At 36.8% G+C, this 16,951-nt stretch overlaps 1 protein-coding gene across 1 annotated transcript in view; it reads right to left on the minus strand.

Annotated features, from left to right (window-relative positions):
* Positions 1-16,951, minus strand: part of kdm7aa (lysine (K)-specific demethylase 7Aa) — a 28,635-nt gene that overhangs the window by 8,887 nt on the left and 2,797 nt on the right. The window contains exons 2-9 of the mRNA XM_067392226.1: positions 8,492-8,577; positions 8,288-8,405; positions 7,975-8,135; positions 5,421-5,562; positions 4,998-5,184; positions 4,717-4,879; positions 891-978; positions 646-752 (exon numbers count right to left, since the gene is read on the minus strand). Coding sequence (XP_067248327.1) covers positions 646-752; positions 891-978; positions 4,717-4,879; positions 4,998-5,184; positions 5,421-5,562; positions 7,975-8,135; positions 8,288-8,405; positions 8,492-8,577 — 1,052 coding nt within the window. The remainder of the gene's footprint in view (positions 1-645; positions 753-890; positions 979-4,716; positions 4,880-4,997; positions 5,185-5,420; positions 5,563-7,974; positions 8,136-8,287; positions 8,406-8,491; positions 8,578-16,951) is intronic.

Consider the following 16,951-nt stretch of genomic DNA (forward strand, 5'->3'; position numbering starts at 1 on the left):
CTTGTTCTTGTTGCATTTACACAGCTTTAACCAGCAGATGTCCTCAGCATGCTATGTTTTGAGAGAATAGCTAGTGTAATCGATCTAATCTAACTGAATATAGCTGACGAAGTCAATATAGTGGAATAAAAAGCAAGGACTAGTATTTTTCACTAAAACTTCAAAGGAAGCAAGACAATGTTGTCGAAACTAGCGCTGGATACCTGAGGTAATTTTATGTTACGCTGTTTGCTAGCCTGGCATAACGATCTCATCGTTAATACTTCTCAACATTTAATCCGAGGGTATGACCGATTGTTTTCCATATATCCATTTTGTTTAAAGTATCCTTGAAAAGGGGGTTGACTTGTCAAACAGTGGTGGCTTTTTCTGAACCTCGGCGATACACTTTTTTTCTGGATGTCGTCTGCCATTTTAAATGCGCAAGCCGTAAATCAGAATGGATTCTGATTTGGATTCTAGAAAAAAAAAATCACTCTGAAAGTGATCCCAACGGTATAATTTCTCTATATCAGTATAGCTGTTGTGTGGACAGTGTTATTTTTTTCGAACGAGAACTATATCTTTATCGTTTTCTTTATAGTTATCATTCTTGGGGTGTGAACGGGCCTTAAAGCACTGCAGGAGTTGCCCTTTCCCACTCACCTTTTAGGGTCTCCAGAAGGTTTTTGGCCACATACCAGCAGATGGCCTCAAAGTATGGGAACTTAAAGAGATCTGGAGTCTTCAGTCTTCGTTCCATCTCATAACACCTGAAATGAGGTTTAAGAGGTATAACAGCTCCAGTAGGAATTTACATTTAGAAACCGGAAATTAACTATAGTGACAGGATCAGTATAGACAAGCTTAATTAGAAGGATAAATATTGAGGAATTAATTCAGGGTTTTACCTGAGCTGCATGTCTATGTTTAAGTTATGCAGGAAGTTCCCACCAAATGCCATGGAGTCCTGAGAAGTGAGCACTGCATGGATCCAACCTGTAGAGGGCAACAGAGATCAACATTCAGGGCCCAACACAGATCGTTTTATGCTGACCTAATTCACTCTCACAAGCCCAACAATAAATTATTATTTTATCATTTTATTTTTAATGATGTCTCTATATACATGTCATTATTTTCATTAAACATTATCTTAAATATTTTGGAGCCAACTCACTCCATGTAGAAACCCCCATTACATTAATTAGCAAATATTTTAGAAAAAAAAAAATATATATTTAATATAATTTAATTCAATTTTAATATAACAATTTGAATTTAAGCCAGGCTGATTAAAAATCAATATTGATTTAATGTTTTACATTTTATTTAATAAAATTGTATGAATGTAAGTATGATAGACACACACACAAACACTACAAATGTCAATTTCATACAGAACAACGGTAACCAGCATGTAATACACCTATAAATACACATCAGCAAAAGCTAAATATAGAGTAATCTCACACCCACACCTCTCTGCCACAGAGAGAAACATCAGTTTTATCTCTCCGTCTGGCTGCATGTGTATTGGCCTCCGTGTGCAGACATGCTGCTAAACAAGAGGGGGATTTCTGCTTCGTCATATGTGACGTTCTGCTCGAGGAGGGAAACCCACATGCTTGCTTTCACACACCACAAACACATGCTGTGATAATGAATCCCCCTAGAAGAGTTACGTCTACTACCTCCGCACTGGTTAAAGACCGTTTATAGAACTGAATGTATGCTGAATTAAAGCGCCTCTTATTGGGCGATTAAAATAACATTCAGATACTTTTCATTCTTTCCATTCGGTGAGATGCACGTGAATTTCATCAGTGTTTTCAGTCTGTTTACCACGTTGCTCAGCGAAGACCGTTGCCCAACAATCCCTCTGTAACAAGGGTCATCAGTTGTTGGACGCTGATCCACATTTTCCTGGCAGAAGCCCTGGGAAACCGCCTGATATTACTTTCGCCTTGCCGTACCGTGTTCGTGTTTTTCTGCGAAAACGCACATCCTATTTTGTGCCGTGGGGTCAATTAAGGACACAAAAGGCATGTTGTTATTTGAGTCAATGACAAATACATGCCCACAATAAAGAAAAAGGAAACTTAGTTAGGCTCTTAGCAATGTACACTTTGTATTCCTATTGGTTATTATGCGTTTTGAAAAATATGGTTGCACTTTATTTTACAGTATGTGCGCTTTCAGTGTACTGAGTAATGTGAGATAACTACATGGGTTAAGTTAAGGTTTATGGGTAGGTTCAGGGTTAGTACCTAATTACTACCCAGGTAGTGTCATAGTACGCTCATGCGAAACAGGACTGTAAAACACTACCAACAATATTTATACAATTTTTTAGAAATGTTTCAAATAATAATATCATGTGGCATAACCATCACGTAAATTTTTTAATTTTTTTCTATCACGCCTTGAACATGTGAGTGTACACATCTTCAAACATGTTTTTAAAATCTATTTTTCAAGGTACATTTCTTTTACAACAAACATCATGAATTATTAATTATTAATTCATAAATGTGAATTAACATCCCCAAGAGGACATCTGACCTACACTACCGTTCAAAAGTTTGGGGTCAGGGGATTTTTTGATATTATTTATTATTTTTGATATTATTACATATTTTTGATAGGATTTTAATGTTTTAAAAGAAATATCTTCTGCTCACCAAGCCTGCATTTATTTGATTAAAAATACAAACAAAAACCGTAATATTGTGAAATATTATTCCAATTTAAAACAGCTGTTTTCTATGTCAATATACAGTAAAGTGTCATTTATTCCTGTGATCAAAGCTGAATTTTCAGCATCATTACTCCAGTCTTCAGTGTCACATGCATAGGGTCACATGATCCTTCAGAAATCAATCTAATATGATGATTTGATGCTCAAGAAACATTCATTATTATTATCAATGTTGAAAACAATTGTGTACAATTTTTTTTTTTCAAAATTCTTCAATGAATAGAAAGTTCAAAAGAACAGCATTTATTTTAAATAGAATATTTTCTAACATTATAATTGTCTTTACTGTAACTTTTGATCCTTGATGAACAAAAGTATTGATTAATTTTTATTTCTATCCCCCCCCAAAAAAATTAAAATTCTTACTGACCCCAAACTTTGGAACGGTAGTGTTTAATGTTACAAAAGATCTAGATTTCAGACAAATGCTGTTCTTTTGAACTTTCTATTCATCATAGCATCATGAAATAAAAATGTAAATAACCGTTTTCAACATTGATAATAATCATAAATGTTTTCTTGAGCATCAAATCGTCATATTAGATTGATTTCTGAAGGATCATGTGACACTGAAGACTGGAGTAATGATGCTGAAAATTCATCTTTGATCACAGGAATAAATTACACTTTACTGTATATTGACTTAGAAGACAGCTGATTTAAATTGGAGTAATATTTCACAATATTATGGCTTTTGTTTGTATTTTTAATCAAATAAATGCAGGCAAGGTGAGCAGAAGATACTTCTTTTAAAACATTAAAAAAAAAAACTTACAGACCCCAAACTTTTGAACGGTAGTGTACATGTATAGTTCGTTTTGTTTTGCGTCATGTTTAGTGGCATAAAAATGTAAAGTCGATGTCCCTACGATAGCAGGCCGGCGTATACCTAACAAGTTGTGCATGTATATTGCAACAATGGTGATGCAAACTTCACATACTTTTGTAAATACAGCGTTTAGCTGATTTTGATAAGCGCTCATTTGCTCAGTTGTAAACACAACGGCCTTCTTCTTCCACGAGGGGGTTCGGCGTCACAACGGCTTTGTTTCCAGGAATGCGACACACACGTCTCCCGGAAATCCAATGACACCTTCGAAGCTCCTGAAGTGTTTGCCATTTTGTGTGCCATATGAATCAGACATTAAACGGTCCGTTTGCGTTTATTTTGATATCATGACAGTTGTACCAACCTGACATTTTTAACATATATTTCTCAGTTTAATTAATTTATAAATATTTTTAATTCATTTGAATAGCTTTTTAGACGTATAAATCATAGATCCACTACAAATGAACAGTACTGGCGCATTTATTCTGTTGCATCATCAATATAAACTGCTTAAGAGGATAACTGGTGTGCACCTGCTTGTCCTTCAGGACTTTTACATGTCCAGAGTGAAAGAACAGGCAGGTTTCATCATCACAGACCCCTCTCGCCCAGGCCACAGCCTGTTTGCACTTCCGCCGTAAGGCAGACGGTACAGATCTCTGTGCACTAGAACATCTAGGCATAAAAACAGTTTCAGGCTATAGCTAGCACACCAATTACTACTGTTTTTATAATTCATAATTCTGTACTCTTATGGTGTTTATGCCACCTGAGAGTTGGACAATAAATAGATCCTTACTATGCAAATACACATTTTTATTTTTACAGCTGTATATACAGTACATAATGCACACATCTGTACATAAGTCTTCAGATCTAGAAGAATATTACTTATGTTTTCTTAATCTTATTTAAATATTGTTTCTATTCTTTTGTGTTATATATGTATGAATGTATACGATGGATGTATGTATGCATGTATGTACCCAGAGCTCCTGGAAACCACAACAAATTCCTTGTGTGTTTGCGCACACTTGGCGAATAAAGCTGATTCTGAATATAATAATGTAAATAGGTGGGTGGGCATAACCCTTTAAAGGACACAAATAGTGATTCAAATGTTTGGCTAATTCTGTGTTCTCACCAGTGGGGAGGAATATGGTAGTTCCCTGCTTCACCACACATTTGTAACACTTGTCGACTTTTTCCCCAAAGAATACTTCGCTCTGATTGGGTGACGAGCTCCAGGACTCATATAGTGCAAGGTTAGCCTTAGTTGGCTTGATCAAGTAGAAAATCTTCTCTCCCTGTGCACACAAACACAAAAATTCACATGATTGAAGCGCCACAAATTACTCGTGAATCCTATACAAAAGTACACTTCATAAAACAGATTCACATCATCAATCAGGCCACAGTTCTTACCCAAAGAACATGATACCACACTGAAGTTCCTCCAAAGTCGATGTGGAAGTCTGTGTAACTGTTTTTCATTCCCATGAGACAATACTTCTGCACAAATGGTTTAGGGAAGAACGAGTCGTCAGGCCAGTAGTTTTCCACCCAGGACATCTTCTGTGCTATTTCAGGAACCTCCACCAAATCAGCCATCCTAGAACAGAGCAGGGAAAAAAATTTGCACTTGTATGTACTAAATGTTATGTAGTTCATAAAATGGTAGATACATAATTGTATATCAGGTGCCAAAAACAATCTTGCTTTAAAATACACTAATTTTAATGTGACCTAAGTGTACACTTTATGTTATTTTAAGCAGTAGAATAAAGTCATTTGAAGTGAAGTTATGTTGCACAGAAAGAAAACTGATGGTTTCACACACAGACATACTTTGTATCAGAGAACTCTAGGCTGATAACATTCAAAACTTTGGGCCTTTCAGGTTGATAGTAATATTTCACAAACTCTCCCAGCTTCAGCTTGCTGTCTGCCTGTCTTGCGACATCAATGACATCGATGACTTTATTTGCACCTGGAAAAAGAAAGCAGATATTTTCAGATTGGGTCTGTGTTTCGGGGCAGATTTTCTCATGCATCAATTCTCTGCTATATATTCTGTATGTCGGTTTCACAAAGTCTGTAATAAGGCTTTTGAGAGACACAGCTGCAGGGCCGCAAATCACAAAAGACAGCTGAGGACCGGAAACGACGCTGGACAGATGGTGAAGTGACTGCAGTCCCTCAACACACACACAGCTGGCCAGCGTCTGATGACAGGGAACAGCTGGAGGAACAGTCCCACAAAACCTTAAATGTGAAAGACTCAAAGCCAAAGTTGTGAAATGGACAGGGAACTGCAAAACTCTGCAGTGCTTTTGAACCAATGCTGATATTTTTATGATCACCACGCACTCATTTCCAGCAATACTGATTTGAAAATGTCTGTAGACAACATTTAAATTATTTATTTATTATATTTTTTCCTCAACCTCTATGCAAAATCCAGACTCCAAGCGCACATATTTGAAGTATATTCAGTAAATAGGCCAGTGTTATTTTAGTATTCATATAGTCTACTATTAATATTTTGAATTAGCTTTTATTTTGATATTTAGAGCTTTCATTTTAATTTTAGTTTGTTTTAATAATTGTATGTGTATTTAGTTTTTCCTTTTAATATTTCTATACAGCTTTAATTTATTTTTATTTCAGTTTTAGAAATGTAAGCACTTCAATTTAAACTTAGTTTTAAATGTTAGTTTCAAGACAATATTTATAATTTTCATTAGTTTTTTTGTTTGTTTGTTTAAATTTCTCATCTAATATTTATATTTTATTTCAAAAGGATTAGGGCCAAGCAATAATAAAAAAATACAACCATCTCGAGATTAAAGTTGTTAAATTTTGAGAAAAAAGTCAAAATAAAATGTTGAAAATAAACTTGTTAAATTTCGAGAAATAAGTCGATTATGAGAACTATGAGATTATGAGATCAAATTCATAATTTAACAAATTTGTTCTCGTAATTTAACAACTTTTTTCCCATAATTTAATAACCGTATTATCAACATTTTATCTTGACTTTTTTCTCGAAATTTAATGAGTTTATTCTCAACATTTTATCACGACTTTTTTCTCGTAATTTAACAAGTTTATTCTCAACATTTTATCACGACTTTTTTCTCGTAATTTAATGAGTTTATTCTCAACATTTTATCACGACTTTTTTCTTGGAATTTAACAAGTTTTTTCTCGTAATTTAATGAGTTTATTCTCAACATTTTATCTTGACTTTTTTCTCGAAATTTAACAACTTTAATCTTGAGATGGTTTTATTTTTTTATTATTGTTTGGCCCTAATCCTCTTCCGTACATAACTAATGAGGACCAGATTTATTGACTAACAAAAAACTAACAAAAGTAGTCCATACAACTTGCACTATATTCAAAGTCTTCTGAAGCTGCAGGATAACTTATTTGAGAAACATACAGAAAATTAGTCTTGACAGCCCCAGTCGCTATTCACTTTCATTATATGGAAAAGAGCAGTTTGAACATTCTGCCAAACATCATCCTTTATGTTCTACAGAAGAAAGTCATACAGGTTTGGAATGACATGAGGGTAAATTATGTAAATGACTACAATTTCCAATTTTGGATCAACTACCCCTTTAACTTCCTTTTAAAATTGTTGCTCTGGTAAATTTTGCATACAATTCATTAAAGTCTGACAGTCTGACAACAAACAATATTCTTTTTTAAATTTGCCCATACATGGAAGAATGAGTGTCTATCTTTTCTAAGAAAAGAAAAGCCTTTTGTCTGTGCCCAACTGGCTAGGTAACATGATCTGTTGAGTGCACCCCACACACACACACACACACCCCTCTTCCCCCCGACACCTGTTACTATTAAAACAGTTCCAGCTTAAAGATCAGCGGCGTGCGAAAGAGGGAGCCATGTAACATAAGCATTGAGATAAAACAGCCCTATTGGGAACCTGAGCTCAGTCTGGCGGTGCTGTACAACAGCTTTGTAACTGGAGATGAAATGTTCTAGGTCTAATGTAGAGGAGAGAGGAGATAACCTCCAGAGCTGTACAGGAGTCCGGTCCAGACCCATTCACTACCAGCACGGACGGATAACCACAATCACAATGGCACTTGGTAACCTAATGCTCCAATGTGTTTAAAGTTGTTCAAAAAAACTACTTGTTAGCTTTAAAAAAAGATAATGACTCCTCAAATGACTGACCCCAAACTTCTGAACAGCATATATGCACAAATATAATCAATAATTTGATTATAGCATGTGTGTGTGTCAGGTTATGTGTCCAAATCTAATCTTGAAATGTTATCTAAATGCTTCTCTTTTGCTCTAGTGACACTCTCCTGAGCTGTTATCTGATAGACCATAATGCAATACACACAAACTTAGGTCTTACCAACATAATGCTCCACATCGCTGACAGAGAAAGAAGGAGAGGGCAGTTTAAGACCCAGTCCATCCAGGTCATGCACCACTATGGGGTAACGGAAGCCCTCCCTCTCCAGGAAGTGTTGGGTCACCTGACTCCCATGCATTGGCACCAGAATCTCATTGCCACTTTGGAACAGCCAAGACACACAAATCAATTGCAAGGTAGGTGCCAATTTCAAAGCCGTAACACATGATCGCGTATGTCCTTAAAACTCGGTAGACATCAAAGTAGGAAAGTTCGACATCTAAATCAAGTTATTATCCAGAGGTGCTTGTACCTGGCAAAGCTCCTGGCCTGGAGTTCCTGCACAAACACAGCAGTTCCTGCCTGGACGGGGCGTGTGCCATCATTTGGCTCTGTGTAGTCATGCCTGTGCCAGTTGTTATGTTTTTTCACTGAGAAAAAGAAAGAAATATTCATAAGACTGATCTTTGGAAACAACAAAAGGAATTAAGAAACACGTGTACATGCACACACTTACTCATGGAGGGTCCGTGGATGGGCTCACAGTTGGGACAGTGATAAACATCGATATCAGCAGCATGGTGCTCCACTACCTGAACACAACTGAAAAAAGGCAAGCAAGATGAGTACCTAATAAATATACAGAATTCTGCCACAACCACCCATCTGAAAACGTAAATCTTAAACATTAAACTTGAGTTAATAAACTTTAGCATTGCTCTATTTTTAATTATACCACACAGAAATTGCTTTTTAAAGACTACAACAAACTGGTAGGGACTACGACAAGCTTCTTCCCAGGTTGGTGATATCACAAACCCCAAAACTTGCATAAACTCTACCCCCGAGAACATGGAACAAACGGAAGAGGAAGAGGAAGAGTTGCTGTAGTAGAGTGTTGTTACCATGTTGTCATTTTACGCCGGACTGCTTCAGAAACGAGGGTCAATTCAATGCTAGATTTGCACAAAAGTTTAACATGACGGCACATGCTAGTCGATGGTTTGACTCAACTCCACAGCAACTACATAAATGTATCTACTAACCATTCAGCAATGACCAGTTGCGCTCTAAAAGTTGTAACTTCTTCCTTAGACTCTCCATCAGTGTCCGACTCCGGTTTGAACAATGTAAGGTTGAACACAGTTACAGACAATTGTCATTTTGGCAGTGTGAGATTATCCAGCTTTGTTGTTGTCGAGCAACCGAAGCGTGAGTTGTTAAAGCTCCACCCTCTTTTGGAAAAGGGGCAGGGAGCAGCAGCTCATTTGCATTTAAAGTGACACGCAAAAAATACAGCATGTTTTTGCTCACACCCAAATTGGGGCAAATTTGACAAGCTATAATAAATGATCTGTGGGGTATTTTGAGCTAAAACTTCACAGACACATTCTGGAGACACCTGAGACCTTATATTACATCTTGTGAAAAGGGGCATTATAGATCCCCTTTAATAACTTATATTGTAGTCACTGTATGCATTTTACCTGCATAGTAAAATAAAACCTTTAGCTGTAGTTTGCCTTTTTTTGCCAAATAATTGTCAGATAAATACCTTAACCAAATTTAGTATTTTTTTCTTCCCTCATATTTATAATAATAATAAAAAATAAAAAAAAAATAAAAATAAATAATAATATATTATATATATATATATATATATATATATATATATATATATATATATATATATATATATATATTATTTTTATTTTTTTTATATTTTGATGGTTTAATCGAGCTTGTAGGGTCTTTAAAAATCTAATCCAATATCTTATGATCAAAATTAATTTACAAATTACAAGTTAAACCAAAAAGAATCACATTACTTAATAATATAGAATTTAAAATGGGTCACCAATGTCCCCCAATGAATGGCTGTTAGTAGACCCTACTGGTGAAAATGGCCTTACATGTCCAATGTGCCTTTTTCTAAACTGAATCAATGGCGGTAATGTTCTATGTTGCATGGTATAATGGCACCATTATCTCAGATCAAAAAAATGTAACAAACGTCAACATTTTTACATAGTTTACCACTGCATACGTCAGTGTTGCATCACAATTGTGGGATTTCCTCCACCATCCATGTCACTCAAACCGCAGGCCAAGTCACATTGTTTAAAAAAAAGCCAAACCACAACCACAACCATAATGCTCAGCCACCCACATAAACACACATTCCAAAGGTTCATTTCAGAGTCATTCTGCCAACCATGTGAAACCAGCTAGCTGTTTTGACAGTCCAGCAGCAAGAGATTTACTGATTCCGAGACAAGTCAAACATCAACAGAACACGGAAAAGTGCTAACAATCACACGGATGTGTTTACTGATATTTGCTCTATTTTTCCTGTAGCTTTCATATTAGCTACTTGTTGGTCATACAAGAACACTAAAACTGTCTAAACTAAATGTGGGAAAAGGTCAAAATCTCCAAGAAATGGCTGCATGTCAAATCATTAATTAACCCTGTTATCTTTCAAATTGGCCCAGCTACTGCACGAAAGCATTATGTGCAAAAGTGACTCTTTAAAAAGGAAGGACTTTTATGCAGCCAAAATATTGAGAATTCTGCACTTGCAGTCTCATGGCCTTTGCTCACATATGTCCAAGTCTACAAACTGGTAAGCTGTCCCATTTATCGATTTACAATTCAGATGAGTGCACATGGGCGGCAACTATGCTCCCTTGGTACACTCTTTTGCTGCGCCCACACTCTTGCAGACTTCACTGCGGACTACTAGAGTATGAGGCATTGCGTCACATATTCGGGCCCTGTCCCAAACGGTGCCACTGTGGCCCTCCTTGAATCCACAATTTGGAGACATAATGCTATAGGCTCAGTAGTCAGATAGTAGTACTGGCATAGCACCACCTTTTGAGCACCCTTCTAAGATCTAAAATGACAAATGGGACACCCTACGACCTCAGACTTCAAGTGATCAATGCAAGTCTGTACACCTTATGTTCTGTAGATTGCTAGATGTTTCTGTAATACGAGTACATATGAAAGCGCTATATAAATGCCTCATTCGTTCATTCATTTATAATCATGTATTTCAAGAGGGGTTTCGATTCCTTTTCGAGTTTAAATGATCCTGCCGTAAACGCATTGGCTCTCTCTTCCATCAGAATAGAGATAACATCAAGAGAGGATACTGTGCTATATGGGGCTGTTAAAATCAGCAGGGGACTTCAGCAGAGAGGTGATTCTCCTCAAAGAAAAGACAGCCTTTGAACACAGGCAACGGACTGAGTGTTCTTCTGTCTAAGCTTTGATCTCCTCATTATTGCAGGAAACTGTAAGAAAGGCCAGGTAGCAAAAGCTGTTGTCATCCCAGAAGAGGTAAAAGCCCCAATATATGGTAGAGTTCTTTTATTGTTTTGTTTTTTTGCTTGTGGGTAAAAAGACGTTAGAAATACCTTTGCAGCAGTATAATGTTAGCGAACATCCCAAAGCCACCCAAGCTGCAAACTACAAACGAACTTCGTTTTCGCCTGACTTTGCTCGAAATTACATCACACTTGTTCGTTCAATTATTTCACTCCAAGTATATCAGGGCCTTAAATGTTTATTGGCTTAATCTCCTTTATAGGCCAATACCATCAATACTGCTATCAGAGTTCCCATGAGGAGATTTTTTACTGCGACCTAACATAACTAAATTGAAGTTTTGCTTTTGAGATTAATGCTGACACATTCATCCTTTGCATGCAGTTCATAATATTTAGAACACCATGTACAAAAAGTCGATCCTCAAAGAAGATTTTTACCATATTTTTTCGATATAGTCAGGATTTCCGTTTGTCGGACACCATGAACAGAAGACCAAAGTTGATATCGTCATTGACGTTAAATTAACATTTAGATCGTGCTTAATGAAGGGTCAGCATGATTGAATAAAGTTTTTTTGTTTTATTTTTCTTTATTTTTCTGTGAAAATAAGACAAATTTGCCAGCTCTTTCAAACATTAGCAGTATCGGTATTGGTTTATATTAGCTGCTTTTCCACTGTCGGGCCAGTGCGAGCCAGGGCTAACAGCGTGCCGGGCTGGGCCTATGGCCACAGACCTTAGGCACAAACGACAAAATTAAGTTGTGTTCCCACTGTCGGTCTGCTAGCTCCACAGCGCTGATCTAAAAACCACCCTTAAACACACCTCACTTGATCAAATGTCGCACAACTCAACCCACTTCAGTGTGTAGACCATCACCTGACTACGATTAGCTCCACCTTTCACCTCAACCGCGCCTCAGGCCCCAGCTGGCCCGCTTTGGACCAAGGTTTTCGGCGGGCCGAATAACCCATGCCTTTGGCACAGAAGAAGCACCAAAGAGGCACGATCAAGCCCCTGAAGTGACAGTGGAAACGCGACCGGCCCTGGCACGCACTAACACGTCCGCCTTTGGCCCGGCAGTGGAAACGCAGCTACTGAGTATTTAATTGTTCATGCTCATTTCCTCCATTTTTACATTTGGATTATATTTGCCATCATCTACAGCTGCACAATTCTGATTAGAGATCACGATTCTCCCACAATTCTGAATAGGACAACTAGAAAATATAACGCAATTTACTAAAATGTTACAAAATGCTCTGAGAAAATGTATTTTTCAAAAAAAAAATTATTAATTAGATTTGTTTTAATTGGTTCGAATGAATGATTCAATGACTCACTTATTTTATTATTGGATGAATCAGTGATTTTGAACAAATCTCTTAAATCTTTCAATGACACATTTTTTAATAGACACTTATCACCTACTGGCGTAACAATGTAATCGATACAATCCTTATTTGAAGCATCAAGTTACTTTCAAAAGGTGATTTACTCTATTTTGATCACTACCATAGACGTCAGTGTTTATATCTAAAATATAAACTTTTATCCCAGTACTTCTGTGACAATTTGAATTATTGAAACTGTGTTTGAAAAGATTGTTTGTGAAGCCGTTTCATACCTATACATGACAACGGCTCTCTCTGGATCAGCGGCAGTGTGATCATGATCTTTTAACAATTAATCGTGCAGCTCAACCATCATCTAATGCTCATTAAAAATGAATGTTAATAAAATGTTAATAATTTAATACTGTTAAATGCAATCTTTATAAAATCTCAAAATGAATGTCCATATTTTATACTGTGTATTATAAAGTCTAAATTCAATTGTAGTGCTGGATTTGTTTATGTAGACAATATACAATTTATATCTTTAATATTTATTTAATATTAAATATATTTATATAAAAATTTAATTGATATAACCATAATACAACATATGATGCATTTTATTATCAGTGCATCACTATTAATTATGATTGCATAAATCTCAAGATACTGGAGGGACTGCAGTGTGGAGCTGTACACTTATTGTCTGAAAAGACAATCCAAAGCCTGTAGCACTCATTGGATGTTTCTCTTTTACTCCTGTGATACAATCCAGTCTCCAAATAGGATGGCTTGAACCAGTGCCCTGACTCCAGCTCATGCTGCGTCACCTCGGTATCACAGCCAGACATGCGATGACACACAAGCAGATGGGGGTGGAAGGGTTTATGGATGAATGACTCTACACCCACTCTCCTCCTCCACTTCCCTCCTCCGTGAAAAAGACAATGAGGGAAAGAATAGAGAGCTCAGATCCCGTCCCCCAGTTGATGAATGTACTGAAGTTTTCAGTAGTTTGGACAACATAAAGACCCACACAATTCACTCTGCTTAAGTAAAATAAAAAACAGTACTTTTACCATATTACCAAACAGGCTCCCACAATGCACTATTATATATAATCCACACACAATCTCATAATGCCTCAAAGACATGTTGGAACAATCGCATTTATGAGATGAGTCCACGTGAATGGCACAATAATATCATAATTACCAGATGAAGGATCTTGGAACTTAGTTTGCTTTGTGTCAATAAGAAAAACACAAATGAAGATCATTTTGATTAAATCTGAGCGATTTCTGCCCCTCCACTGACAGCTACGCAACTGACACTTTAACGCTTCAAAAAGTTCATAAAGAGTTCGTAAAACTAATCCATATGAATTGAGTGGTTTAGACCAAATTTTCAGAAGGGATGAACAGATTGAATTCGCTTTTAATCACATACACATTGATCAGCAACCATAAAGAGAAAGCCAAACAAAACTTGGTTGACGCGCGAGAACAAACCTCTTCTGAAAGAATGAACGTCATTGGTTCTTGCATGCGTCAAGCAAGCATATTTGAGCTTCCGTTTTCCACAAGTGATGTGTGCACTGATGAATGTTTATATGTGAATAAAAGCTTAAATTCAAACTGTTAATCATAACGCCATCAAATCTCTTCAGAAAATTTGGTCTAAACCACTCAATTCATATGGATTAGTTTTACGATCTATTTATGAACTTTTTGAAGAGACAAAGTCAGTTGTGTAGCTGTCTACGGAGGGACAAAAAACTCAGATTTCATCAAAAAGATCTTCATTTGTGTTCTGAAGATGAACGAAAGTCTTACAGGTTTGGAGTGATGTGAGGGTGAGTAATTAATGACAGAATTTTTTGGGTGAACTAACCCTTTAATTTGGCAACTTATTATTATAGGCCAAAATCACATTTTCATTGTGATTATTATTATTGACTGTACAATATAGTTAAATAAGCTTCATCTTATTGCATTCATTTTATTATATGGAGTTTAACCATCTCTCCCATGATGCCTTTTTATATGAAGTGCTCCATTCATCTCCCTGTCTTAGTTTCATAACACCATGTGAACCAGGTCAGTGTGCCACATGCCTGGAGTTGAGTCAGCCTTCCTGTCACCTGAGTAACTGATTAACTACCCACCAGGGAACCAAAGGGACTGAAAGCAAAAAAATTGTAGAAATGAACCTACTGAACATATTTTCAGTGGCCTGCTTGTCAGAGCACTTTATTTTGTGTTACCCCATTGTATATAATTTCTATACTATACACTGTATACATATTCAGCAAGCAATAAGGTACGGGATGCCATGCAATATTAGGTAAATCACAAAAATAAGTGCCTTATTGCTTTTAAAATAGTTACTACACAAAGAATATTTAATTTTCAAATGTCTAAGTACTTCCAGGTTTGACGACATTAAAGCTGCTTTTTTTCGCCACTTTTTTTCAAATAGCAATGTTAGTAGCTTTGAAGGTTTCTATGCTAAATATTCGTAAAAAGAGCATTTAAGTGCTGAAAACATTTTTTAAAAAGTTGACAGAACGTTTATACCGAGGGTTGTGAGACTGCTAAACCAGGTTGGATTTATATGGACTTCTCAACTCTAAATCTACTCTGAGACTCTGAGTTTGTTCAACTAGCTTCATGCAACAGGTCTACAGTACACACATAATATGCTGATGACAACATTTGTCACATGAAGCGTAAAAAACAACTTTGGGCTTAAGCAGAACAATAGACTACAGACCACTGGATCCACATTACTACCTTGGGTTGTGTCAATGGTGAAAGTCAAGTGAATACTGCCAACTAAATAATGACAATTTAGGTGTTCTCATTATTTATTGCCTGTATACTTTCTGAACAAATAAACAAGGCAGTTTCATTGGATTAACAAACTACAGAGCAGACAGGGTCACCAAACCAGGCCCTGATTACCGAACACAAATCTTCAGGGCGTCTCTGGTCTGGAAGCGGCTCACACTAGGCTTCTGTTGAGACTCAGAAGCCAATTTAGGATTTAATGAGACATAATGAGTTGAACGGCAAAACATCCATGCAAACCAAGTGACCAGAAGAGGGAAAGTATTTTAACATTGCCTTTACTTGTACTTTTCCCTCGCAAGCTTTACGTCATGAGTGCACACATTCAAGATCCAAAGAAAGAGTGAAGTTTAGGCCAGTGTGAATCCATTGTATAATGCAGAAGGATTCCCAACTAGTAATCCAGAGCCAAACAAGTTTACATTAGGTATGGCTAGATGGGGTGTACATACACAAATCTGCTGACCCTATGTGACTCTAAGCCTTTCTTTCTTAGGAAACTTTTAGCCCAGTTCTTGCTAAGTTTTTGTACGGCCCAACTAATTCTTGCAATACCACCATCTTATAGGAAATACTGCGTATTACCATGAAACAAAAGTGAAATGAATTATCAAAAATAAAAAATATAGAGTGGGACTTGGTTCTACCCATCGACTGTTGAGTGAATAGAGGCAGGTCTGAAGTTGATTGTACGAAAGGGAGTTAAGCAGACTAAATGATTGGAAAACTCCGGGAAGCGTTATAAGAGAGAATTCTGTCATTTCACAGGAAGATCAGAGTTATGATATTTTGATTAAAAATGACCAGGACAAAACAAATTTTATGTACTATTTAGGGCTGCCCCCTATTTGTTGACTAACCGTTAGTTGACGAGAAGAGGCTTAGTTACCAAAATTTTTGACTAAATGCTCGACTATCATTCATCGACCTTGAAATGAGCGCATGCATAAGAACGCCTCCCAAAACCCGTGCACGAGTACTGGAACATGAGTGTTTACCACCGGCATTCGCTGTGTTGTGTTTTTTGGATTCATTATGTCGGACTCACCGCAGGTAACTCATAATCTGCAGTTGTTACTCCTGTCTCCTGACAAAAACATTGCATGCGGTGCCTGTGGAGTGTGGAAAGTGACTTTAGCGCAGCCGCGCACGTCTCTCACAAGGAACGTCATGGCAGTGATTGACAAGCCAGAGGGCCAATCGTTTAAGCGTTGATCGCGTAAACGATTGGCTGATGCTTTTAAGGCCCTACCTCATGCACAGATGATGTATATTAATATTACTTTCAGTGCACCTAATAAATAGTCTTTTATCAGTTAGTAAAGACAGTTTCAAGTAATATTGCAAAAATGTATAAAACAAAACATCCTCTTTAGCACCTTTAACCTAGAAAAATATGGGCTATTCAAGTGTTTGTGTGGAGTGTGAAAGATGAATAGTAGCATACTTA

Source organism: Chanodichthys erythropterus, chromosome 8, assembly GCF_024489055.1.
Source record: "Chanodichthys erythropterus isolate Z2021 chromosome 8, ASM2448905v1, whole genome shotgun sequence".
Classification (NCBI taxonomy): Eukaryota; Metazoa; Chordata; class Actinopteri; order Cypriniformes; family Xenocyprididae; genus Chanodichthys; species Chanodichthys erythropterus.